The sequence below is a fragment of the Palaemon carinicauda genome, chromosome 26 (genome assembly GCF_036898095.1).
Source record: "Palaemon carinicauda isolate YSFRI2023 chromosome 26, ASM3689809v2, whole genome shotgun sequence".
Classification (NCBI taxonomy): Eukaryota; Metazoa; Arthropoda; class Malacostraca; order Decapoda; family Palaemonidae; genus Palaemon; species Palaemon carinicauda.
Window position 1 is genome coordinate 63,970,800 of NC_090750.1, and position 26,602 is coordinate 63,997,401.

At 35.2% G+C, this 26,602-nt stretch overlaps 1 protein-coding gene across 4 annotated transcripts in view; it reads right to left on the minus strand.

Moving 5' to 3' along the window:
• Positions 1 to 26,602, minus strand: part of retm (real-time) — a 140,483-nt gene that overhangs the window by 43,465 nt on the left and 70,416 nt on the right. For 2 of the 4 annotated variants that reach the window (XM_068349641.1, XM_068349640.1), the window contains exons 3-12: positions 20,589 to 20,720; positions 19,849 to 19,977; positions 19,174 to 19,444; positions 13,942 to 14,057; positions 12,112 to 12,301; positions 11,646 to 11,734; positions 10,880 to 11,038; positions 6,335 to 6,447; positions 6,002 to 6,107; positions 5,529 to 5,606 (exon numbers count right to left, since the gene is read on the minus strand). In XM_068349641.1, the coding sequence (XP_068205742.1) occupies positions 5,529 to 5,606; positions 6,002 to 6,107; positions 6,335 to 6,447; positions 10,880 to 11,038; positions 11,646 to 11,734; positions 12,112 to 12,301; positions 13,942 to 14,057; positions 19,174 to 19,444; positions 19,849 to 19,977; positions 20,589 to 20,720 (1,383 nt within the window). The remainder of the gene's footprint in view (positions 1 to 5,528; positions 5,607 to 6,001; positions 6,108 to 6,334; positions 6,448 to 10,879; positions 11,039 to 11,645; positions 11,735 to 12,111; positions 12,302 to 13,941; positions 14,058 to 19,173; positions 19,445 to 19,848; positions 19,978 to 20,588; positions 20,721 to 26,602) is intronic. The other 2 variants (XM_068349643.1, XM_068349642.1) reach the window with 1 other exon arrangement.

Sequence of the window (26,602 nt, forward strand, 5' to 3'; positions counted from 1 at the left end):
ATTCCACAATGTAGCAACATGATACAAAAGCTTTTTATTTCGGCAACTATAAGACACAACAGTGTCTATTTTACTTGAATATATATCATGACTTATTGTCATTATTTAGACATTAAGTAAATGGCCTTTTTTGTCACACCATGGCATTACCTGCAATGTTGTGAAATTGTCAGATGTTGCCTTAGAGTACTTTAATGTGTATCCTAACAAATGTAAAATACAGCCAACTGAAGAACTAAAACAAAGAAACAACTGATGAAACTCACACTTAATTCAATGGTTATAACTGTGTTAAAACTTGTCTGTTCATGTATGGCTTTGAGTAATAGTAACTAAAGACAGAAGAGGTTAATGTTTGTGTTAAAAAAAATTAAATGGTAAGAAAAACAACCAATCTGAGGTGAAAAATGCATTGCAAGACTTAAAATTTTATGACCTCGATAAAATCTGCTATTTTTGCATGTTTATATAGAACTTGTTTTTACAAAAAAAATCAAGGAACAATTTAGATTTTCAAAATATCTCTTCATAACAAAAATACTGTAGAGATGTAGTAAGTCTGTATGTGAGACAAGAGGACATATCACCAATCCAATCTAAGGACATAGCTGTAATAATCAACAAAATATCTAGTAGCTCCCTCTAATCTTTTTTAAATGATAGAGCATATCTTGTAAAACATTTCTAAAACACCTCATAGCCAACACTGAAACTATCTCAATTAATAGAAATATCAACAGAATAGATATGCTTACTGTAATCTGCATAAAAACACTTGAATTAATCTATGGAATGTCCTCTTAGAATTCAAGTATTTTTATGCAGATTACAATAAGCATATCTATTCTGTTGATATTTCTATTAATGGAGAGTAGTTTCAGTGTTGGCTCTGAGGTGTTTTAGAAATGTTTTACAAAATATTTAGTAGCTCCCTCTAATCTCTTTTAAATGATAGAGCATAACCATGTTAAGGCATAAAACAATTAATGGTTGAGGTACTGAAGGTTTGTATTGGTATCATCATTTGGAAACAGACATTAGTATAGTGAATCAAATGTTAATAAAAAATATGGCACAACAAAGGTATGGTTAAAATGTCTGAGACAAGAAAAGGTTCTTTTATCACTGAATATAAAATGAAATTATAAAAAATTGTCAGGATCCTTCTAAATAAAATGTATTGAGGGCTTCAATTTATTAAGTTTCATTTATCAAAGTAGCTTTAATAATTAAAGATTTCCTTGAATTTCCATTTGTTTTCCAAATAATTAAAGAAATGGAATTTTAATAATGAAATTTGTTATTTCTTTACTCACCTGATGTTCAAATTTTGTTCTTAACCCTTTTACCCCCAGGCTATTTGGAAATTTCCAACCCTTAACCCCCAAGGGGTTATTTTTTTCCCAGCACATTTTGCAGTATATATTTTCTTTAAATTGCTCTAACAGCCTTAATTTTTGTCATAGAGAGGTCAGGTTGGTCTCATTCTCTTGGAAAATGCCTGAATTTTCTCAAAAATTATCAAAAATATGAAAAAAAAAAATTTTATAGCATTTTTTTGCAAGGACGTACCAGTACGTCCATGGGGGTAAAGGGATGAGTTTTGTGAAACGTACCAGTACGTCCTTTGGGGGTAAAAGGGTTAATAATTAAAGATTTCCTTGAATTTCCATGTTTTCCAAATAATTAAAGAAATGGAATTTTAATAATGAAATTTGTTATTTCTTTACTCACCTGATGTTCATATTTTGTTCTTAATGCTGGCTTATATTGACATCTAAAAAAAAAAAAACTAAAACATTTCCCGAGGCTTACATGTCCACCAATATGATATCTGATGACTAATTGTAACAACCACAGTGTGGCTAGCCAGCACCCACCTGTCTTCAGTCTTAACCCTTTTACCCCCAAAGGACGTACTGGTACGTTTCACAAAAGCCATCCCTCTAACCCCATGGACGTACCGGTACATCCTTGCAAAAAAAGGCTATAAAAATTTTTTTTTTCATATTTTTGAGAATTTTTTGAGAAAACTCAGGCATTTTCCAAGAGAATGAGACCAACCTGACCTCTCTATGACAGAAATTAAGGCTTTTAGAGAAATTTAAAAAAAATATACTGCAAAATGTGCTGGGAAAAAAATAACCCCTTGGGGGTTAAGGGTTGGAAATTTCCAAAGAGCCTGGGGGTTAAAGGGTTAAAATCGAAACTGATATCCTATCCTCTTGACTTCATTAGTCTGTGAGGTGGAGGGTGGGGACTGATATGAACATAAGGTGTACTGTATATAGAAATGACAAACTTTATTATCAAAATTCCATCTTTTTCTAAGAACCTCCACTAATGTTCCTATTGGTTACTCTCTAAATCTGATGGAAGTGACTCATGAAGAAAAGATAGGAAATAAGATAATACTCCTCAATTGCATTATACTCACCCCTAGTCCAGAACCTTGCCACCAAATTGTGATAACTAATTTAAAAATAAATTTTCTATATTGTATTTAAGAATCCTTTCCATTATCTATTACTTAACTATTGTATATACTTTACCCAACAATATTCTGAATAGTAAAAACTTAAAACCTAAACTAATCAAGTTAACAATTACTAAAAATAAAAGTAAACCAACTTTTTACTAAACCACATCCCAAGCACCTACTAAGGCACCTAAAGCCCAGCAATTTTGATAAAACAACCAGGATTCTTCAAGATAATGCTTGGCAAAAAAAAAAAAAAAAAAAAAAAAAAATAATGATAATAAATATACAGTATAAATAAATAAATAAATAAATAAATCAGCGAAGTAGCTGCAGTCCTCATCATATAAAGAAATATATTATCTGATGTAATCCTAACTTCCTTGTCCCAAAAAGAAATTTGAAAGAGTTGCAGTATACTTTTAGCATTGAAATGATTCTTAACTTTGAATGAATGCAGAAACAAGATAGTCTTATGTTCTTCAAAATCTACCATACAAGAGAGAGCTTTTAATTCATTAATTCATTTAGCCGATTTTATTGCCCATAGGAAAGGAACTTTTAGCTGTGAGATCTTTAAAAAAAAAATTTCTGAACTTTTAAAATACTGTAAAGTACATCTACATTCCAAAAAAAATTCCTCTTATTACCGTACGTTTTTTTTTTTATTAATATAAGACATAAATTCATCCAAAATATATCACAGTAATACCTGAAACAGATATGTCTAATCCTAGAGGTGTGATCACAATAATAAGAATGTATATATTACTTTTTTTAGCTTAAATGGGACTTAAAACTGAATATAAAATCAAATGCTAAAATCTAAATCATTCAAACTATAGTCTTAACTACTGTCACGTTACTTGAATTGCACCAATCAAAAGGAACTTTCGATTGACTTTGAGAAACCATATCTTTAATCAAATTTTGCCGGCTTTCCCGCATTCTTATAATCTCAGTTGAAATTTCCACATTCCCTTGGTACTGCCCCTTACTCAGCTGTAATACAATTGCTTTTTTTCCTAAATAGAGTTTTCAGTAACTGTACCACCTCCTAGCTGCTTCTCATCAATCGAAATAAACAGATAACTTTAATGTTAAGATCATGTTGCCATTGATCCATCAATGACAGCATCTATTCCGCTTCCTCTAATGTTTCATTATCCACCTTATTGTACAGATTTGTAAATGTAACAATTGTGGATGTTGAAGTACGAATGTGCAATTTTTGCAGGTCAGCCGCACAATTTATTTCTTCTTCAAACTGATTCTTTTAATAACATTGGGGTCAAATGTCACAGTACCGTCAACTTTACAATCCAGCACAAAATGTCTTTATCAAGAACACAAGCATTCACAATGCGACAAAGAACACACGGTCTCAGCTGTACAAAAAAAAAATTCCAAAGACGTATGTGAGAGATGATTCTTCAACTAGCACGGCTGTGAGAGTGTAAGAGTTAGACTTTGAGCACAGGGGGCTGCAGCCTAATAATACAAAAACAAAATGGCGCAAAAAGCCAGTGACCACTGCGTGTGTGGCATATCGATATGTGTGCTAATCTTATTAGTACTTGTCCACAAAAAAAGCATATATAGAAGGAAATTTTTACTCACAGACTGAAACAACACTCATATAACGATCTGAAATTTCATGCTCGTATTCGGAGTTACTCGAAAACTGATGTACTACTGTATAGAGTAAAGTACTGTACTTTAAATTGATAACTCTGATGTACAAGTTCCAAAATATTCAAGTTTTATGGTTAATCAGGCATTAACAGAGATGATTAATGAGGTAAAAGAATCAGGCAATGTCAAAGAATTCGCAATTTTCCAGATGTTTTATCCATCATATGAGTCTTTCAGTCGAGAAACATGCCAAGCGCCATTTTTAAAAAGTGTCAGAAATTGCGATTGAAAATTGCCAATTTTCAAATTATTTATATTATTACTATTATTATTATCATTATTATTATCATTATTATCAATATAATAATAATAATAATAATAATAATAATAATAATAATAATAATAATAATTATTATTATTATTATTTATATTATTATTAATATTATTATTTTTATTATTATTATTATTATTACTATTATCATTATCATTATTATTATTATTATTATTACTATTATTATTTTTATTATTATTATTATTATTATTTTTATTATCATTATTATTATCATTATTATTATTTTTATTATTATTATTATTTTTCAATCGCGATTTCTGACACTTTTTAAAAATGGCGCTTGGCATGTTTCTCGACTGAAAGACTCATATGTACATGAACAAAGTGTAAATCATCAATATTTTCTCAAGAATACTTCTAATGATGGAAAATTATTTGTTTAGCTCATATATTCAATCTTCCATTCAGGAAACTTTAAAAAATTAAAACTTGTTTTAGATCCTATGCTAGGTCTCTTCTGGATCAGAAAAATACAATTGCTGTCTGCAACAAAACCCACACCTAAACTGTCTTCATTGCCTATATTTCTCAGCATAACAAAATAGCAAAATTATTCGTAAAAGGAAGTAAAAACTATGTAAGTCTAAATACAGACAAAATATCACACAGTACTTAGTAGTTCTAAGTATGTTAATAATGTTTAGCACATATAACAAGGCTGAAATTTAGACCGTTCTTAAATCACCTTTATATCCAACGTTCTTAATTTTATCGGATGTTTAGCATCAAGGAGTTGTAGTAAACTCAGCCATTATCTTACAAAATCATGGTTATCTTAATCAACTTGCCAACAACTAGGCTGTGCTAGTTAAATTAAGCAAGGTGCTAGATTAATTAAAAAAAACTTAGGGAAAATGTAAAAGACTTGTTTTGTTACACACAAAAAACAATTGAAATACAAGGCCCGGACCATTCCAGTGGATGGTTTGCATAAATGCAATTCCAAGGTTAATGAATAGTTTCTTCTAGTCTCAAATGAGGAAGTTATGTGAGGTGTTTTAAAGAATGGATCTAGCATTCAGTAGGTGTGAGAGAGTCCAAGATTTTTAATAGATTTCTTACTCTAAGCTCCAATTCATCTGGGTACATGACTGTGTACATGGACTCTGGTACAGGGCCAAAGCGAGAAAGAGTGCCTCGCTGTATGCCAAAAACGCCAACCACATAAAGAGAAAGAAAAAGAAGTAATAAAGAGAAGAACATCTAAACTTGACAAGGAAAACAAAGAGAAATTACTGTTTTAAGCCTAAGATCAATATTATTTACAGTTCAAGCTGAAATTAACATATGATTGCAGTCATTATTCACATATTCAAGCGTAGGTGCTTTATACCATGCAGTGCTTTAGCACCATTAGAATTCCCAAATTATAACAAAGTACAGCAATATAACTGCAATAAAAACGTTTTCTATTTTCTTTAACTGCATAATAACCTTCATACAAATTTAAATGGCAATGCAAAGTATTTATTATACAAATTTTCTACATACACTATGAACACACCACTAAAATGAGGATGAAACAGTAGTCTTACCTTGCAATCACCTCCTAGAAAATCAGGAATATTCTCCTTAGGCATAAAGTCAATCAGACCACCAGTCCCTTGATAATCATTCCCTCCATAAAACAAAAACTTAGATCTGAAAAATATACAAAAATATTTCCTTTTGGTTGATTGCTTGACTCATAAAAACATCACATTTCAGTTACATGACACCTCTGTGAAACGTTATGCAAATGAAATACTGTACAAAGACAATTGTATCCATATTGTTAGACTTTCTAATCAAAAGACTACAATACAAAAAAACAACTAACATAATGCCCTGAAAAATCATGAAACTATGACGTTGCTAGAAATCCTTACCTCGTATTGTCATCAATAAAAGTAGAAACAAGAGTCCACAAAATGGGGAAGACTCTAGGTGCTCGGATGATCAACACACAACTCATTGTTTCAGGATAGTTTGCCTCAACAATCTGTTTAAGGAAGAACACTCGTAAAGCTTTGGGGGCAATGTTATTATTTTTATTACAGAGCAACTGATTAACAACATTTATTGATAACTATCTATTTCATTGTACAGTAATACTCAAAAGTGAGGTCGTCAAGTAAATAAAGGGATTTTGACGAAGGAAAAATCTATTTCTGGGGAGAGACCTGTGACGCCCGGTGAAAAAGTCCTTCTTTGTACTTTTTCTGATATAAATCTTCCAAATATACCAGAGGAAATTAAAAGCATGGAATGCAGAGGTTACAACCCTAGCGCGAGCACTTCGTGAGTGTCGTGTATACATTAGGGGCGTGTGAAAACCACTATTCACAGGCTGTCTTCCATTTAGATAACTCCTCCATCAAAGGGAAGGGCTGTAACAAAGACCCCAGAAACCACACTTGGGCCACGCCACGTCACCCACACGAACGCCTTCTAGGTCATCCTTCTGTTTTGGACTTGCCCGCATAGTTGATAAGTTTTTGTATAGTGATTTTCGGAAGTAATTGTCGTTAATTCAACATGACTGACGTTGCTACTTCACCTTTACCAATGTTAAGTACCATAGTTTGTTTTGACAGTTTATTTCAGTACCGGGCATTTGTTCCTTTTCCAGTATTGCGGATATTAGTTTTGGAAGCGGTTGGCCGGCCTCGGTGCCGGCAGCCATTTTGGGTGTTGTTCGCTTCAGTAGATTTTCAAGTTAATTTTGCCCATCTGGTACTCTGTCATCTAGATTATATCACATACGGTTTTTTGACCAATTTTATTATCATTATTTATTATTGGTTTTTACTATGGTATTTATTTGCTAGCAAGTCCAATTTAGACCTATGAAGAATAGCGATTTAGTCTTTGTAGTTTCTCAAAAGAAACGAGAATCCTTAATAGTGCAGAGATTTGACGTGTGATCTTTACATTTATTTCAAGTTGAAATGTCATTCCATCTTGTACATACATATTAAAATGTAAATTCTATTATTGTACTACCAATATGTCATCTTTCTTTTGAAAACCTACTGAAATGTGACCATTACAATTGAAGAATCTAAATATTATTGTCATTAACAATATTACAGTACTATATCTATAATTAGTAACAACATCATTATCATTTATTCATAATCATGGTTATGACTAATTGTTTAACAATATACTATGTTCAAATGTTTAACTCTCTCTCCAGGCTGATTGAGCTACTACAGCAATGCCTTGAGTTAGCCATCCTTTTAACTTCAAAAGAGCTAAAGAACAATCTTAAATGGCATATCAATCATCTAAGATCACCATAATATGATTCATAAAATAGATAATTAAGAAAATGTGATTTACATTGCTACAGATAATAAAACATGATACAGTTTTACGATGAAAATTTCCTTGGCAAATAAGGAAAATTGGTAAAAAATATACCGCACTTCACTAGTATACTTAACTATTTAAAGTTTCTAAAGTAAATTTTAAGTGATTAACCCTTTTACCCCCAAAGGACGTACTGGTACGTTTCACAAAACTCATCCCTTTATCCCATGGATATACCGGTACGTCCTTGCAAAATAATGCTATAAAATTTTTTTTTTCATATTTTTAATATTTTTTTGAGAAAATTCAGGCATTTTCCAAGAGAATGAGACCAACCTGGCCTCTCTATGACAAAAATTAAGGCTGTTAGAGCAATTAAAAAAAAATATACTGCAAAATGTGCTGGGGAAAAAATAACCCCTTGGGGGTTAAGGGGTTGGAAATTTCCAAAGAGCCTGGGGGTAAAAGGGTTAAGTGATTAAATATAACTCACTATAGTGTAATGAACAATAATAGGTAAATGGAATGGAATAGTTAAATCCAGTGTATTTGCCCCCATTTCTATGAACCTTCACTGATATTCTTATTGCTTCTTCTCCAGAAGCTCAGTTTATCGACTACCAGTAATATTTATGAAAAAATTCCTTTCCCTTTTCTTTCCTTTCAATAGACTCATACTCTAGTAAAGTAATGAAGTAATGACAGACACTAGTGGTTAATGGCAAGTGCCAGGGTCTTTTTTATTTGTCTCTGTTGCTAACAGTACAACTTGACATACCCCTCTTCCAATTTGTGATAAGTTTTATTACAGTACATTTTAAGCTATCTCCCTCTGGATTTGTAAGTATTTACTGCACAAGGATAATACTGTGATTTAAATTACCGTTGTGAGCACTGTGATTGCCTCACTATTCCTCACAGGGAAATTATGTTTCTAGTTTGAGTGGTAATCAAACTGACTTTTAGTTCAGGGGAAAATCGAGAAGGCTAGACAAGTTGTTTATAGAGGGAATGACGGCAAATATGACCTGTCCGCACCTTTCTCTAACACAGACTTAACCAGCCAAGTATTGATAGTATCGTGCTTCTAAGCTCTTAACTTACTATATTCAGCTTCCTTTGCTTTATCTCAGAAGACCAGTGTGTCTGGTTGCTTGTAAGCAGTAATTCTAATATTACCAGGCTAGTTGCTAACCATCACCTGACTTCCTTAATCGGATGCAAGGTAATAATGCTCCATTCAGTTAGGGTTCTGAAAGTCCCTGGAGGAGGGTGTGGGGGCCTTCCTCATTGTGTGGGGGCTCCTCCCCCTAAGTCCTCGCGCAGAAACTGAACTCCCTCTCATCTTTCTCCTGACAACTACAATGTCTACTCAATGTACGATCATTCCTAGTAGGTGAGGGCGATGATAGATGGGAACTACAATCCGTCTCATCATCTGAAGAGGAGAAAATTTGCACATAAGTGTGATGGGCAATGAAGCAGTGATACATTCTCTCTATTCTCCTAATATCCCAGTTGGTCTTCTCTCCCTTGAGGGTTCGTGGAAAAAGGGACGCATCGGACCACGTGGTGAACCAGGTTTTGGCGAGTGGGATATCCTGGATTTCTTCCTTCTGGTCACTATGTCCTTAGGAGACTGCAACAGGAGCTGGCACCGATCAGTATCACCTGAGAATCTGAGGTCGTAGTCATCTTTTCATCCCTGAAGTGACGAACAACCCAGAGTATGAACGTACTTGGTAATCCTCTTATTCCCTGGAGAACTACCTTCATCCTTTCTGTCTCTCTTAGGAAATCCTTGAAAACCACACTCCGTGAGGCAGACTTACCTTCTGAAGGCATCTCCCCTTCTGAAATACCTGCTCTGATGAGATCAAAGAAAGATTCAGAAGTCGGAGAGCCTTCGAGACCAAAGAATGACCAGATCAACACGAGAGCCTTCTCTCATGCTGAATGGCATACCTAGAAAAAAAAGGGTCCAGCCACTGACAGGGATCCTAGGATTATCTAAACTTGAGTACCAAACCTTCGTTTTCCACCTGAGAAGGTATAGAAGACATACAGGAAACCTAATCCTGGTGGAGAAGGAATAAGGTCAGCCACACCTGCTGCAGTCTTGGAAGAATAACGATACCTTTATGACAACTTTTTCCTTCTTCTCTTGTAGAGCAACCATTGGTCCTCCAGCCAGTCCTTACATTCTAGGTACATGAAAGAGTAGGAACACTTTTGACCGCTGTAATATGAGCAGGTCGAGTAGTGGTAAACCATGTGGCGACTCATAAAAGTGCCGTTACAGCCAAGGCACTTACGCATCTCGCAGTACTGCTCCGTGAAGAACATGAAACACGGAACCGCACAAACGTAAATACCAATACACCAAGAGAAATTTAAAAGAGAAAGCACAGAAGAACACTACACACAGGTCAGCTAGGGTTGCAGGAAGTGAACGTCCAGTCACTACCAAGGATAAGACTAGAGTGGGACAGCCTAATCCCTCACACTCCAGCTACTCTTCCACACAGGATGTGTTGTTTTTCTTACAGTTGAGTTAGGGGAAGATGACTTACCGGTACTTCTATTCAAAAGGGCGAGGGTTTGTATTCCTATTGGTACAACTGCGATTGTGACGCAGTTCCGGTAGGCCCTGCTGCTGCCTCCGATTCCTTAGATGACTGCGGAGGTAGCAGCAGTGAGGATTCAGCATTATGAAGCTTCATCTGTGGTGGATAATGTGGGAGGGTGGGCTGTGACACCCTAGCAGTACCAGCTGAACTCGGTTGAGTCCCTTGTTAGGCTGGGAGGAACGTAGAGAGTAGAGGTCCCCTTTTTGTTTTTGTTTCTTTGTTGATGTCGGCTACTACCCAAAATTGGGGGAAGTGCCTTGGTATATGTATGCATGTACAAATAAATTTTAGGGGTAAATTTCGATAGACTGAGCTTCTGGAGAAAAAGCAAAATGAACATCAGGCAAGTATAAAAATGACAAATTTCATCAATAAAATTCCATTTTTCACATTACACCTATAATTAAGAAGAGATAACCTCCATCTATTCACGGTCTACTTAAACCATATCGCATAATTTGCAATAAATAAGAGCATATAAATTACCTCAATTATCTTTAACAAAGTTCTAATGCCAGGCCTCCATAAATGACGCATATTAAGTCCTTCGAGATCAACTAATAATGTCCAAGTCGTAACTGGCCTTCCCTGACTGCTAGTAGCTTCTTCGGTAAGACGAAGACCCTCCTCGCATATATGTAACGTCTGTGAACATGAATGAAACATAAGAAGTAAATGGAAAATTAATTCTTTATTAACAATTATTTATGGTAGCCAATATCTTAGATTTAGATAAACATTGTGATACAGTTTTGCAGTTTTTTACCTAAGTCTAATCACCCTTCAGGCAGCAATTTTATATTTCCCTATTTCAGATTTTTGTATCGAATGTAACACCAAAACATATATCACAGGAAAATTAAATTAAAGTTTATTGATTGATTAGTGTATAGAAATCAGCTACCACAAACAAATAGCTATTTTAAAGAATTCAATAACAGAAACGGTGCTGTAATTAAAATCAACTACTGTGCACTACCAAAAAGGGTGAATATATTATTATTATTATTATTATTATTATTATTACTATCCAAGCTACAACCCAAGTTGGAAAAGCAAGATGCTATAAGCCCAGGGGCTCCAACAGGGAAAAATAGCCCAGTGAGGAAAGGAAATAAGGAAATAAATAAATGAAGAGAACAAATTAACAATAAATCATTCTAAAATAAGTAACAATGTCAAAACAGACATGTCATATATAAACTATTAACACTTAACACTTAAATACTTATATGTACACAAAATTACTTACATGCTTCAGGAGACCTTCTTCTCCTATAGATTTGACAAGGCCTTTCACATCCATTTGTCCCAGTCGCAGAAGGTATAATGGTCTACCCTCTGAAAGTCAAGTCTCATTGCATTAGAAGCAACGAAAAACATTTACCTTACGCCTATTCCAAATCCTGCCAGTACATGGCCAATTTTAAAAGAAAAACAAAACCTAATTATTTTACCGCTAAATATTCAATTGTGTCAATTACATTTAAAGAATTTCTAATCTTATTCATTACAATTTCAACTTAGGTGTATACTGTACACAAAAATAACCGTTGATCTACATAGACAAAATTACACAATACAGGTATTCAGCTAAAGTAGAGCATAAGTACTTCTTTCAAGAAGACTTGTAAACCAGTCTTGGTGTGTACTGTAATAAGAAACATATATGATAAGTGATTTGGTCACTGTATATCCTTATAAGGAATTTTTCTTACCTTTGTCTTGTTGATGCCAACCTCCAGGGAAGTAGTCCTTGACTACCTGAGGTTCTTGATATTCAGCCATCAACTTGTCGATTTGATTTTTCTTTCGCCAAATGAGTGAATGACTTAACATTTCACGGGCCTTTTCAATGTTAAAGTCCCGCGCACGTAAGAATCGTAGCAGACAAGTGTCACTTGGAACCTGAAATAAACCAGGTGGTAAAAGTATATGACATACAGGTTAAATCTAGGATACTGTCAGTAACTTTCTTGATGAATTTATAAGAAACTTATAAAGTTAGAATTACTATAGGGTGAACACTACTGTATGTTGAAAAAAACTTTACAATCTAAAACTTGAATAGGAAGCAAAAAGGGAATGGAAAATTTTTATCTTACTTCATTCATAATTATTATTTTGATAACAACCCTAAAACAGTAAATAAATGGTACAGTATTTTTTCAAAGTAAATGGCAGGTTTACAGTTTTGATAACTTTTATTATCCAACTTCTTAAATTTCGAGCTTTCATCTCCTTAGTTTTACTAATATTACGTACTACATCCTGGTTTTACGAGACAGGAATGTCCCAACCAAAGGTATTTTTACAAGACAGGAATGTCCCAACCAAAGGTATTTTTACGAGACAGGAATGTCCCAACCAAAGGTATTTTTACGAGACAGGAATGTCCCAACCAAAGGTATTTTTACGAGACAGGAATGTCCCAACCAAAGGTATTTTTACGAGACAGGAATGTCCCAACCAAAGGTATTTTTACGAGACAGGAATGTCCCAACCAAAGGTATTTTTACAAGACAGGAATGTCCCAACCAAAGGTATTTTTACGAGACAGGAATGTCCCAACCAAAGATATTTTTACGAGACAGGAATGTCCCAACCAAAGGTATTTTTACAAGACAGGAATGTCCCAACCAAAGGTATTTTTACAAGACAGGAATGTCCCAACCAAAGGTATTTTTACAAGACAGGAATGTCCCAACCAAAGGTATTTTTACAAGACAGGAATGTCCCAACCAAAGGTATTTTTACGAGACAGGAATGTCCCAACCAAAGGTATTTTTACAAGACAGGAATGTCCCAACCAAAGGTATTTTTACGAGACAGGAATGTCCCAACCAAAGATATTTTTACGAGACAGGAATGTCCCAACCAAAGGTATTTTTACAAGACAGGAATGTCCCAACCAAAGGTATTTTTACAAGACAGGAATGTCCCAACCAAAGGTATTTTTACGAGACAGGAATGTCCCAACCAAAGGTATTTTTACAAGACAGGAATGTCCCAACCAAAGGTATTTTTACGAGACAGGAATGTCCCAACCAAAGATATTTTTACGAGACAGGAATGTCCCAACCAAAGGTATTTTTACAAGACAGGAATGTCCCAATCAAAGGTATTTTTACGAGACAGGAACGTCCCAACCAAAGGTATTTTTACGAGACAGGAACGTCCCAACCAAAGGTATTTTTACGAGACAGGAACGTCCCAACCAAAGGTATTTTTACGAGACAGGAATGTCCCAACCAAAGGTATTTTTACGAGACAGGAACGTCCCAACCAAAGGTATTTTTACAAGACAGGAATGTCCCAACCAAAGGTATTTTTACAAGACAGGAATGTCCCAACCAAAGGTATTTTTACGAGACAGGAATGTCCCAACCAAAGGTATTTTTACGAGACAGGAATGTCCCAACCAAAGGTATTTTTACGAGACAGGAATGTCCCAACCAAAGGTATCATAAAGAAGGGAGAAACTTGTCTAAATGTTCCTCTTGTAGTAAAATAAAAACAAAGAATCAGTTCAGTTTCGGTTGACTCACTTTTCCCTTTTGTAATTCAGCAACCCACTTCTTCAACTGAATTAACCGTGATTCCTGCAAGGGGGTGAGATCCCCAAGACATCGTTTGATGTAGTCTGCATCCAACTTGTTATTATCTGTCAATGAAAAAATTGAGTTTATTAAAAGTGATCTCTAGGACTACGAAAAAAAGCTATTCTTCAAAGGGTTCTATATACCTGCATAAAACATAAATCATGAAAAAAATTATAGGAATATATATTAACCCTTTTACCCCCAAGCTATTTGGAAATTTCCAACCCTTAACCCCCAGGGGGTTATTTTTTTCCCAGCACATTTTGCAGTATATTTTTTTTAAATTGCTCTAACAGCCTTAATTTTGGTCATAGAGAGGTCAGGTTGGTCTCATTCTCTTGGAAAATGCCTGAATTTTCTCAAAAAATTATTAGAAAATATGAAAAACAAATTTTTATAGCATTTTTTTGCAAGGACGTACCGGTACGTCCATGGGGGTAAAGGGATGGCTTTTGTGAAACGTACCAGTACGTCCTTTGGGGGTAAAAGGGTTATATATAACTTTCAACAGTCTGCTGGACAATAAAGAAGACTGAAGATCAGATAAAGGAAAATCATAATTCACACTAGAGTAAAAAGTATTTACAATTCTATTTCTGAAATAAAATTTTCTCTTGATTTATTTTTTCCACTTATACCATATAAAAAACTGTCATTCAAATAATATTCTATCCTTCAAACCAACAGCATAAATCAAAGTACAAAATTTATTTATTTTCTATTTTACAGTGACATACAATTACTGTAGATCCTACCATTATTCTGCTGAGTGATGAGGTATTAACATTCTAAATTCAAAAGTTGCATGAAAAATTCATATACATCTGTCATGGAGTGTACTTCAATGTAAGAGTAATGTAATTGCTATATGTTGTAAATACTGTATGTAACGGTTTAACACTGTAAAAGAAAATTAATCTGAACAAAAACTATTTGTACAGTAATCCAAAATCTCATGATAGTATCAATGTTTAATATACAGGGTTGCTGTGGTCTGATTGGTAACGTCTCTGCCTGGTGTTTGCCAGTCGGGGGTTCGAGTCCCGCTCAGACTCGTTAGTGCCATTAATGTCTGCAACCTTACCATCCTTGTGAGCTAAGGTTGGGGGGTTTGGGGGAGCCTATAGGTCTATCTGCTGAGTCATCAGCAGCCATTGCCTGGCCCTCCCTGGTCCTAGCTTGGGTGGAGAGGAGGCTTGGGCGCTGATCATATAATATATGGTCAGTCTCTAGGGCATTGTCCTGTTTGTTAGGGCAATGTCACTGTCCCTTGCCTCTGCCATTCATGAGCGACCTTTAAACCTTTAAACCTTTAATATACATCTGATATATACGTCAGTCACTGACCTAAACATGTATGCTCAATGTATCAAACTTGATTCAGTTATACTCTTCCCAAAAATTTTCATACTAAGAAACAGAAGAAATTATATACTTCAAATCAAAAGAAAAATTGGCAAAGGTGTTTGGTCATCAGCCCAATGTCAATATAGCTTTAAAATACTTCATCCCAAAACAGTACCATGTTTTATCATATAAAACAGGCTTATTCTACAGAAACCTATTAACCCTTTTACCCCCAGGCTATTTGGAAATTTCCAACCCTTAACCCCCAGGGGGTTATTTTTTTCCCAGCACATTTTGCAGTATATCTTTTTTCTAAATTGCTCTAACAGCCTTAATTTTTGTCATAGAGAGGTCAGGTTGGTCTCATTCTCTTGAAAAATGCCTGAATTTTCTCAAAAATTATCAAAAATATAAAAGAAAAAAAATTTTATAGCATTTTTTTGCAAGGACGTACCGGTACGTCCATGGGGGTAAAGGTATGGCTTTTGTGAAACGTACCAGTACGTCCTTTGGGGGTAAAAGGGTTAATTATATAATTTCCCTATATTCTGATCCGAGGCACTAGCCTTTTGTTTCACTGGGTATATACCAATGGATCCCCAACCAATAACCTTATTTTAAAGGGAAATGGGATATCTTTGAAAAGGAAATCAACTGTAAATTCAGTACTTGATACAAAAAGACTGAGACAATCTTAGAACAAAAAAAAATCACAATTGTCATTCATCTATCAATTAAATCTTCATTTGTCAATGAGAACTTAACCCTTTCACCCCCAAAGGACGTACTGGTACGTTTCACAAAACTCATCCCTTTACCCCCATGGACGTACCGGTACGTCCTTGCATAAAAATGCTATAAAAAATTTTTTTTTTCATATTTTTGATAATTTTTTGAAAAAATTCAGGCATTTTCCAAGAGAATGAGACCAACCTGACCTCTCTATGACAAAAATTAAGGCTGTTAGAGCAATTTAAAAAAAGATATACTGCAAAATGTGCTGGGGAAAAAATAACCCCCTGGGGGTTAAGGGTTGGAAATTTCCAAAAAGCCTTGAGGGTAAAAGGGTTAAATCTTCATTTGTCAATGAGAACTTAAAGATTCAGAACCAAAGTTATAACATTAAATTCTGCTACCATTGTACCAAAACAGAGTGATTCTAAAATTTATACTTAATGTATTATACTGTACTGTATTTTTACAATAACAGCACCAAAATCTTCAAAACAAAATCAGTGTTTGCATCTCCAACTCTGGATAAAAAAGGATCTAAACTACAGTAATGTATAATGTAAAAATACTAATGAATGATTTACCTTAAAATCAACTTCTTGAAAGTGGCACAGCTTGCATACATATCACTTTGAAATTCCTTACATTATAAATAATCCGAGTTGTTTTCAATGTACTTAACACAAACACATACATGTACAGTATATAATAACAATGCACTTAGAACTTAAGGTAGACTGAGGGGTAAAATGTATAAATGATAGAAATATCATAATTTGGCAAGTCAAAGGATGATTTTTTATAAATAAATATGGAGTTTTTATGATAAAACAAAGTTTTATGAATACTTACCGGGCAGTTATTTATATATAGCTGATATCTCTAAATCGGAGACTCAGCTATATATATATATATATATATATAAAACTGCCAGGTAAGTACTATTCATAAAAATGGAGTTTTTATGATAAAACAAAGTTTTATGAATACTTACCTGGCAGTTATATATATATATATATATATATAGCTGAGTCTCCGATTTAGAGATATCAGCTATATATATATATAACTGCCAGGTAAGTACTATTCATAAAAATAAAATTTCATAAGTTTATGGGTTTCATGCTTCTGGCAGACACTTTGTAACAATTCTGGAAAAAAAGTGCGCATTACTTTACTGCATAACGCTGTAAAACATTTCTGAGAGTCACCTAGAAGTTATTTGATGAAGTGAATTGCTCTAAATCTACACTACTGGTATGTGCTGGTTTCAAAATAATCAAGGTCAAGTTGGAACATATAAATTTGACTCAAGTGTTTCAAGTTTGTCCGCCCTCTTCCATAATTATCTAATAAAGGGATTTTGACGAAGGAAAAATCTATTTCTGGGGAGAGACCTGTGACGGCCGGTGAAGAGAGTCCTTCTTTACACTTTTCTGATATAAATCTTCCAAATATACCAGAGAAAGATAAAAGCATGGAATGCAGAGGTTACTACCCTCGCGCAAGCACCTCGTGGGTGTCGTGTATACATCAGGGGCGTGTGAAAACCACTATTCACAGGCTGTCTTCCATTTAGATAATTCCTTTTATCTAATAATATGAGCATTATCAATTTGAATATGCTCTACTGTACCAAGCTTACATGAATAAGAAAAGCTAATTACATGATAATAATTAACTAAGCCAAGTTATTTAATAAAACAGCAACTTATTCAAATATGAAAGCTTATCAAAGAATCTACCAGCACAATGATAAAATTTATTAGAAGATAAGATCTATTTCATTTAAATAATTTGAAACTTTCAAGTACTGCATACTACTGTACAGTATATAGAAACCTTGAGCAATAAAGTACAAAAAAGAAAAGTTTTGAGCAATCCCAAAAGGTATTAATGATCAAAAGAGGTCACTTGAATTAATCTACTACAAGTTTATATGAGTCAAGATGACCTGTAATCAAAACTAGCAAATAGTTTAGAGAAGATCTAGGAAAGCAAACGGGCAAAAACAACGCTGGTCAAGTTAGGAATAATAAAACTTCTAAATAAACAAGCTTGTTCTTAATGAAAGGATGGAAACAAAACTGAATTATACCCGATCTGTCCGCTTATTATCCATAACTTCTGGGGACCGGTTACCCAGACACCACTGAACGTACTCAGCATTGGATATGAAAGCGTCATCTGGAAATTGATAAGTCACAAAGAGCTGCTTATGTATCTATTTTGATTTTATAGTACATATAAAATAAGCGAGAGTTGTTAACCCTTTTACCCCCAGGCTATTTGGAAATTTCCAACCCTTAACCCCCAGGGGGTTATTTTTTTCCCAGCACATTTTGCAGTATATTTTTTTAAAATTGCTCTAACAGCCTTAATTTTTGTCATAGAGAGGTCAGGTTGGTCTTACTCTCTTGGAAAATGCCTGAATTTTCTCAAAATATAAAAAATATAAAAAAATTAATTTTATAGCATGTTTTTGCAAGGACGTACCGGTACGTCCATGGGGGTAAAAGGGTTGAAAGCTCTCATGGAAGGTAAGTAACAATAGAAAAGAGGCAGTGAAATCAAAGCAAACTTCTCATTCATTAAAAGATTCGCAAAATAGAATATTTACATATCAAAATATTAAAGTGTAAATTCTATAGCACTATACTGCACTAAAAAAATCTTTGCTTCAGACTATGCAATGTGAAATAGAGTACTGTATATACTTACTCAATATGAAATAGAGTACTGTATATACTTACTCAATGTGAAATAGAGTACTGTATATACTTACTCAATGTGAAATAGAGTACTGTATATACTTACTCAATGTGAAATAGAGTACTGTATATACTTACTCATCTCTTGAAAAAAAAAAATAGTTACTTTAAAAATAGAATACATGCATATAGTAGTGATATGAACATTCTTCTCCTATAAAAGTAGAAATACAGAATCACAGAAATGAAAAATGAAGAAAATTAACTTGATTATATAAATCTATTTCCCAAGAGAGGATACATAAGGGAATGGGACAATCATCCCCTAAAAGAGAATATATATTTAATACTAGATGCATCTGTACATGTTCAAGCAGCAAGCACTCACCATCATTAAGGTTGAGTTTATCCATATTAGGAAGGTGGGTGGCTGAAGCCCCAAGCTGAAGCTCTGTCGACCCAGTGGATGGAGTGCTGCTGGTTCGGTCTCTTGTGTCCATCTCCTCGGAACTGCTCTCACCCTCGTTTTCGATCTTCTTGCTGTCTTTTGCGACGCACACCTCCGGGGTGGCTTTGGGAGTGGGCTCTTGCCATCTTGGAACGGAAGTGATACCATCTTTTCTAAGTTCCTCTATGAAGTATTCTATGATTTCTTTGCCCTACGGAGGTTTAAAAACATTCTAGAGCCTTTCATATACTCCATATAACTTTTTTGGAGGACCATTTCGCCTCACCTTCTATAAAACCTTTATTCATTGATCTTCCACAACTAAATAAAGTAATAAATTGCAAAAAATCATTCATCACAAATCTGTAATCCTCAGGACATATGAAGAACGTGATATTACTGCTGTAAATGATCATTAAAACTTTTATCCCCATAACACCCAACAGCAAACTAAATTTCTTTTTACTGGAAGAGAATAAAATCTAAAACTCCAACAGCAAAGTAAAATAAGACAACGTCAACTAAAGCTGGATATGTTCAGCTTTATATTCTGCATTACCTCAATACTGCTCAAAACGATAATACCTGCAGATAGAGACATAATCATAACCTTACTTTTGATATGTTTTGAGAGTATTGCTTCATGGCGATCTTCTCGACAGTACTTTCGAACCCAAAAAAGCTCCTGATATCAAGGGCTGCTGTCTGTTCAAAACAGGTCCAATCACTATTCTCAGGATGAACCTGGAAGAAAACAAAACCTACTGCCAAGGAATCCAAAGTACCAAGAGATAGAATAGAAATGGCTGAGTAACTAAGTGAAGCATCAATGATGCAAAGTAGTTTTTTTGCTATAGTGTAAAATAATCATGTCAAAATTTTTTACTCTAGAAAAAAATAACACAAATAAGTTGAATGGCAAAGAAATGCAAAAGATTGTTAACTAAAACTTGTGTTCGCTGAGCAACGTTTCAGCAAAGTGAATAAAAATTAATTATATCCCTAAATCATTTCACAGATATTTGCATCCCACCAGATTAACAAGAGTTTAGGTAAATATAAAATAATCATGCTTAATGAATAAACATTAAAAAATTAAACAATCTCTGGGCTCTGACCTGTGCCGCCCAGTGAAATGCTCCTTTTACATCATTTCTAAGGTAATAACTGCTATGTAAAGGAGTATTACCTTAGAAATGATGTAAAAGGAGCATTTCACTGGGCGGCACAGGTCTCTCGCTCAGAAATAGATTTTTCTACGTCAAAATCCCTTTTATACTTATTGAGGTGTTTTTGCAAACCCACTGACTAAGAGAGAGGCAAGCATAATCAAATGAACTAAGATAGATACTAACCGAATATTTACAGTTTTCATTAATAACAACTCTAGAAGAGAAGCTTTCATTGTAGGCTTCAATGGTCAGTGTGCGGTTTCTTCTGTCCAAGGTGTTGGTTTGAACAAAGTAGATGAACTCTACACCCATAATCTGGAAATAAACATTACACATTTAGCACAGCAGACACACAATATGAAAGATAACTGAATATTAATCCTCAATATTCACTTGACATAACATTATACGAATATCACAAATTTTTAAGTAATTTGTGAATAGCAGTTTTTTGCAAGGACGTACCAGTACGTCCATGGGGGTAAAGGGATGAGTTTTTTGAAACGTATCAGTATGTCCATTGGGGGTAAAAGGGTTAACAAAATCATGATCTTTTACCATCATACATCCGTCATATTGCATTTATTTGAATTCTAAAAAACTTTCCTTTAAGTCCATTGTACACAACATCACGAGTTTTCCTTTCATTCTAAAAGTTTTACACAAAAAGCCCTTTGCACACACAGCCTGTTATCATATAACTTAACAAGTATATCAACTAATATTGTATCTCGGTGAACCTTTTACACAAAAGGACCAGTTTATGGCAAAAGAGAAAAAAAATATCTATTGTATGGACGTCGGCGGTGCAGCATGTACCTAAAGAAAGAGAGAGAGAGAGAGAGAGAGAGAGAGAGAGAGGATAATCTGATTACATTACTGCGGAGAGAGAGAGAGAGAGAGAGAGAGAGAGGATAATCTGATTACATTACTGCGGAGAGAGAGAGAGAGAGAGAGAGAGAGAGGATAATCTGATTACATTACTGCGGAGAGAGAGAGAGAGAGAGAGAGAGAGGGGATAATCTGATTACATTACTGCGGAGAGAGAGAGAGAGAGAGAGAGAGAGAGAGAACTTTTTTATGTTTTCTTCCAGAATATGCCAGAACCAGACACAATGGCTTCTCTTCAGTATTTTGTTTGCTCGGCCCGTTCAAGTGTCCGTGAGCGTTTGTGCTTACTTTTCAGGAACAATTACTGTATTTCCCCAGCTTACACTTCTATAGACCTTACTTGCAGGTATCCAGGCTCTCTCTCTCTCTCTCTCTCTCTCTCTCTCTCTCTCTCGGAATAGACTTTCAGCCGACGTAGGACCTAAAGGGAGCAATTGAATTTAAGAAGAAACTAAAGACATTACTTTTCACAAGATCATATGATTTGGAAGATGCTACAATCAAAGAATTGTATAAGTTATAATGAAAATGTTTCGTTAGATGATTAATATGGACCCGCCCGAGAAGTAGTTCACTCGACTTCAGTGGAGGGTTGGATTTAAACCCAAAACAAGTAAACAAGTAAGTTAGTAAACAGTAACACAGTAAACGTGTTCAAGAATAAGTTAGACAAGACCATAAGAACTCTCTATGGTTAAACTAAATTGCTTTACCAAAGAGCAAATAGTCTCTGCGGAAGGACTAAAAAGTCTTTGAGACATTCAAATCCTTGTAACTCCTTGTATTTCACGCCAGTTCCCGCATCGTTCACGCCAGTTCACGCCACAATGCGTGCCAGTGCGTGCCACAAATGCGTGCAAGTGTCAGGGGGCTTAACTCTCTCTCAAATGATTTAACGTGTAAGAAATGACACACCCATAAAAACCAGATGACTTTGCACATTGTCATTCTCAAAATTATATAATCATTACTTTCACCAATAACAAAATGGAGCACAATCAGTTTGGCAATGCTTTATCTATCATATCATTATTTTTTGACAATAAATTATCAAGCATATGATACATGTTGGTACTGTATCTTTAGCACAAATGTGTATAAAAAAAATATTCCATAGTAAGTAGTAGTAAGGGTAGAAGAGACTCTTTAGCTATGGTAAGCAGCTCTTCTAGGAGGACACTCCAAAATCAAACCATTGTTCTCTAGTCTTGGGTATTGCCATAGCCTTTGTACCATGGCCTTCCACTGTCTTGGGTTAGAGTTCTCTTGCTTGAGGGTACACTCGAGCACACTCTCCTATCTTATTTCTCTTCCTCTTGTTTTGTTAAAGTTTTTATAGTTTATATAGGAGATATTTATTGTTGTTACTCTTCTTAAGATATTTGACTTTCCTTTTTTCCTTTCCTCACTGAGCTATTTTCCCTGTTGGAGCCCCTGGGCTTATAGCATCCTGCTTTTCCAACTAGGGTTGTAGCTTAGTAAGTAAGTAATAATAATAATAATAATAATAATAATAATAATAATAATAATAATAATAATAATAATAATAATAATAATACAAGAAAAAGGCGTTTTATACAAAATTTTCCAAATCATGAATGTTTATAACTAAAATTTGAAAAAAAGTTTTTGCCGCAAAACTTCAAATGAAACTTTATGACCATACTTTCAATATCATTAAATATATTACGATATGGTTCTATTGGTGCAAAAAAAGTAGTTCTTAATTATGAAAATGGATACAAACTCATTTCTGACTTTGAAAGGGGGTGTCATTTCATTGCAATCGAACATGGAATACCGTACACCCAGGTGGGTGTAAGTGTTTGTCCATCAAAGATCAATGCCACTTCCCTAAACAAGCAATTATTAAAAAAAAAAAAAAAAAAAAAAAAAAAAAAAAAAAAAAAAAAGTTTGATTTAAATTTGAAACATCCTCTTCTCCTCACTGACGCACATGGCAAGAAATCAAGCTTTTGCTTACGCACATATATCTTAACCCTTTTACCCCCAGGCTCTTTGGAAATTTCCAACCCTTAACCCCCAAGGGGTTATTTTTTCCCCAGCACATTTTACAGTATATTTTTTTTAAATTGCTCTAACAGCCTTAATTTTTATCATACAAAGGTCAGGTTGGTCTCATTCTCTTGGAAAATGCCTGAATTTAAAAAAAAAATATCAAATATATGAAAAAAAAAAATTTTATAGCATATTTTTGCACGGACGTACCGGTACGTTCATGGGGGTAAAGGGATGAGTTTTGTGAAACGTACCAGTACGTCCTTTGGGGGTTTAAAAAGGAAGACATTCCACATCCAATATCATCACGGTCTCTCAATCAAACAGTAAATGGAATGAAAACAGTATCTTTAAAGCGAGTATCTTCCAACAACCCTTGAGGTCACTGAATATGCCCGTGTACTGGTCCCCAGAGTGAGGGACTTCCACGACAAACTACGCTTCATTTGGTCACTGAATATGCCAGTGCACTGGTCCCCAGAGTGAGGGACTTCCACGACAAACTACGCTTTATTTGGTCACTGAATATGCCAGTGTACTGGTCCCCAGAGTGAGGGACTTCCAAGACAAACTACGCTTCATTTGGTCACTGAATATGCCCGTGTACTGGTCCCCAGAGTGAGGGACTTCCACGACAAACTACGCTTCATTTGGTCACTGAATATGCCCGTGTACTGGTCCCCAGAGTGAGGGACTTCCAAGACAAACTACGCTTCATTTGGTCACTGAATATGCCCGTGTACTGGTCCCCAGAGTGAGGGACTTCCACGACAAACTACGCTTCATTTGGTCACTGAATATGCCCGTGTACTGGTCCCCAGAGTGAGGGACTTCCACGACAAACTACGCTTCATTTGGTCACTGAATATGCCCGTGTACTGGTCCCCAGAGTGAGGGACTTCCACGACAAACTACGCTTCATTTGGTCACTGAATATGCCCGTGTACTGGTCCCCAGAGTGAGGGACTTCCACGACAAACTACGCTTCATTTGGTCACTGAATATGCCCGTGTACTGGTCCCCAGAGTGAGGGACTTCCACGACAAACTACGCTTCATTTGGTCACTGAATATGCCCGTGTACTGGTCCCCAGAGTGAGGGACTTCCACGACAAACTACGCTTCATTTGGTCACTGAATATGCCCGTGTACTGGTCCCCAGAGTGAGGGGACTTCCACGACAAACTACGCTTCATTTGGTCACTGAATATGCCCGTGTACTGGTCCCCAGAGTGAGGGACTTCCACGACAAACTACGCTTCATTTGGTCACTGAATATGCCCGTGTACTGGTCCCCAGAGTGAGGGACTTCCACGACAAACTACGCTTCATTTGGTCACTGAATATGCCCGTGTACTGGTCCCCAGAGTGAGGGACTTCCACGACAAACTACGCTTCATTTGGTCACTGAATATGCCCGTGTACTGGTCCCCAGAGTGAGGGACTTCCACGACAAACTACGCTTCATTTGGTCACTGAATATGCCAGTGCACTGGTCCCCAGAGTGAGGGACTTCCACGACAAACTACGCTTTATTTGGTCACTGAATATGCCAGTGTACTGGTCCCCAGAGTGAGGGACTTCCAAGACAAACTACCCTTCATTTGGATTGCATTTATGAATCTGGTGACAAAGCACGGGGCTGGGGGCCTGGGAGGTCATTCATCGTTCAATTGTAACAACCGGCTGTTGCATTATGAAGTGACGTTTAACAGGGCGACAGCTGCCCACCTCTCTCTCTCTCTCTCTCTCTCTCTCTCTCTTCTCTTTCTCTTTCTCTCTCTCTCTCTCTCTCTCTCTCTCTCTCTATATATATATATATATATATAATTTATATATGTACTGTATATATATTATATAATAATTTATACACACACACACACACACATATATATATATATATATACTGTATATACATTATACATAATTTATATATGCATATGTATATATATATATATATATTTATATGTGCTGTATATATATTATATATAATTTATATATATACATATATACACACACACACACACACATATATATATATATATATACATATATATATATATATATATACATTGTATATAATATACAAGTGTTTAATCAGTGCTTAAAGGTATAAAGCTAGAAGTATACCTTTTTAAACTGATTGAAAACCTGTTCATAAATTAATTTAACTAAGACGTCCTTGTATTCGTGTTTACTTGAAAAGACCCCAAGAGGTGAAAAGATAACGAGTAGGTCCTATTTAAGCAAAATATATTGCTCTCTCTCTCTCTCTCTCTCTCTCTCTCTCTCTCTCTCTCTCTCTCTAAAGTTTTGAACATATTCAATTTCCAGTTTTCGTAGTCATCGGTTGGCATTTTGTTAGTTAATATATTTAAATACTATATATATATATACATATATATATATATATATATATAACATAACTTGAAATTAAGATCCAATTCTACCCTAACATATAATAAGAGCGTTAAGATCCAATTCTACCCTAACATATGATAAGAGCATTAAGATCCAATTCTACCCTAACATATGATAAGAGCATTTAGATCCAATTCTACCCTAACATATGATAAGAGCATTAAGATCCAATTCTACCCTTACATATGATAAGAGCATTTAGATCCAATTCTACCCTAACATACGATAAGAGCATTTAGATCCAATTCTACCCTAACATACGATAAGAGCATTAAGATCCAATTCTACCCTAACATACGATAAGAGCATTTAGATCCAATTCTACCCTAACATACGATAAGAGCATTAAGATCCAATTCTACCCTTACATACAATAAGAGCATTAAGATCCAATTCTACCCTAACATATAATAAGAGCATTCAAACTGTTTACCAGAGCAGACTGATTTCCCAATAATCAACATCCACATCACCAGTTTACCTCACATAACAAACTTCGCCATTTCACATCACAAAACAACAAACATCATTACATCTGACGGACGTCGCTCATTACGATGTCATGGTGTGACGTCACAGAAGACTGAGGTGACCCTACCGATAAAAGGCCGATTCACACGACCCGTTTTCTTTCGGACAGGCTGGCCGTCGGTTAACCGGTGACTAGCTTAATACACATGTTGTTGTAACCTATATATAGAGTAGTTTACTTTTCAGGTGGAATATCTCATGAATATATCATCTTAGGAATATCAAGTGATCGCACTGGATGAGCGCAGACTCTGAACGGTCAATTATTAATTATGGTTTAATGTTTGCTTGATGAAATACAAACACCTCTCTCTCTCTCTCTCTCTCTCTCTCTCT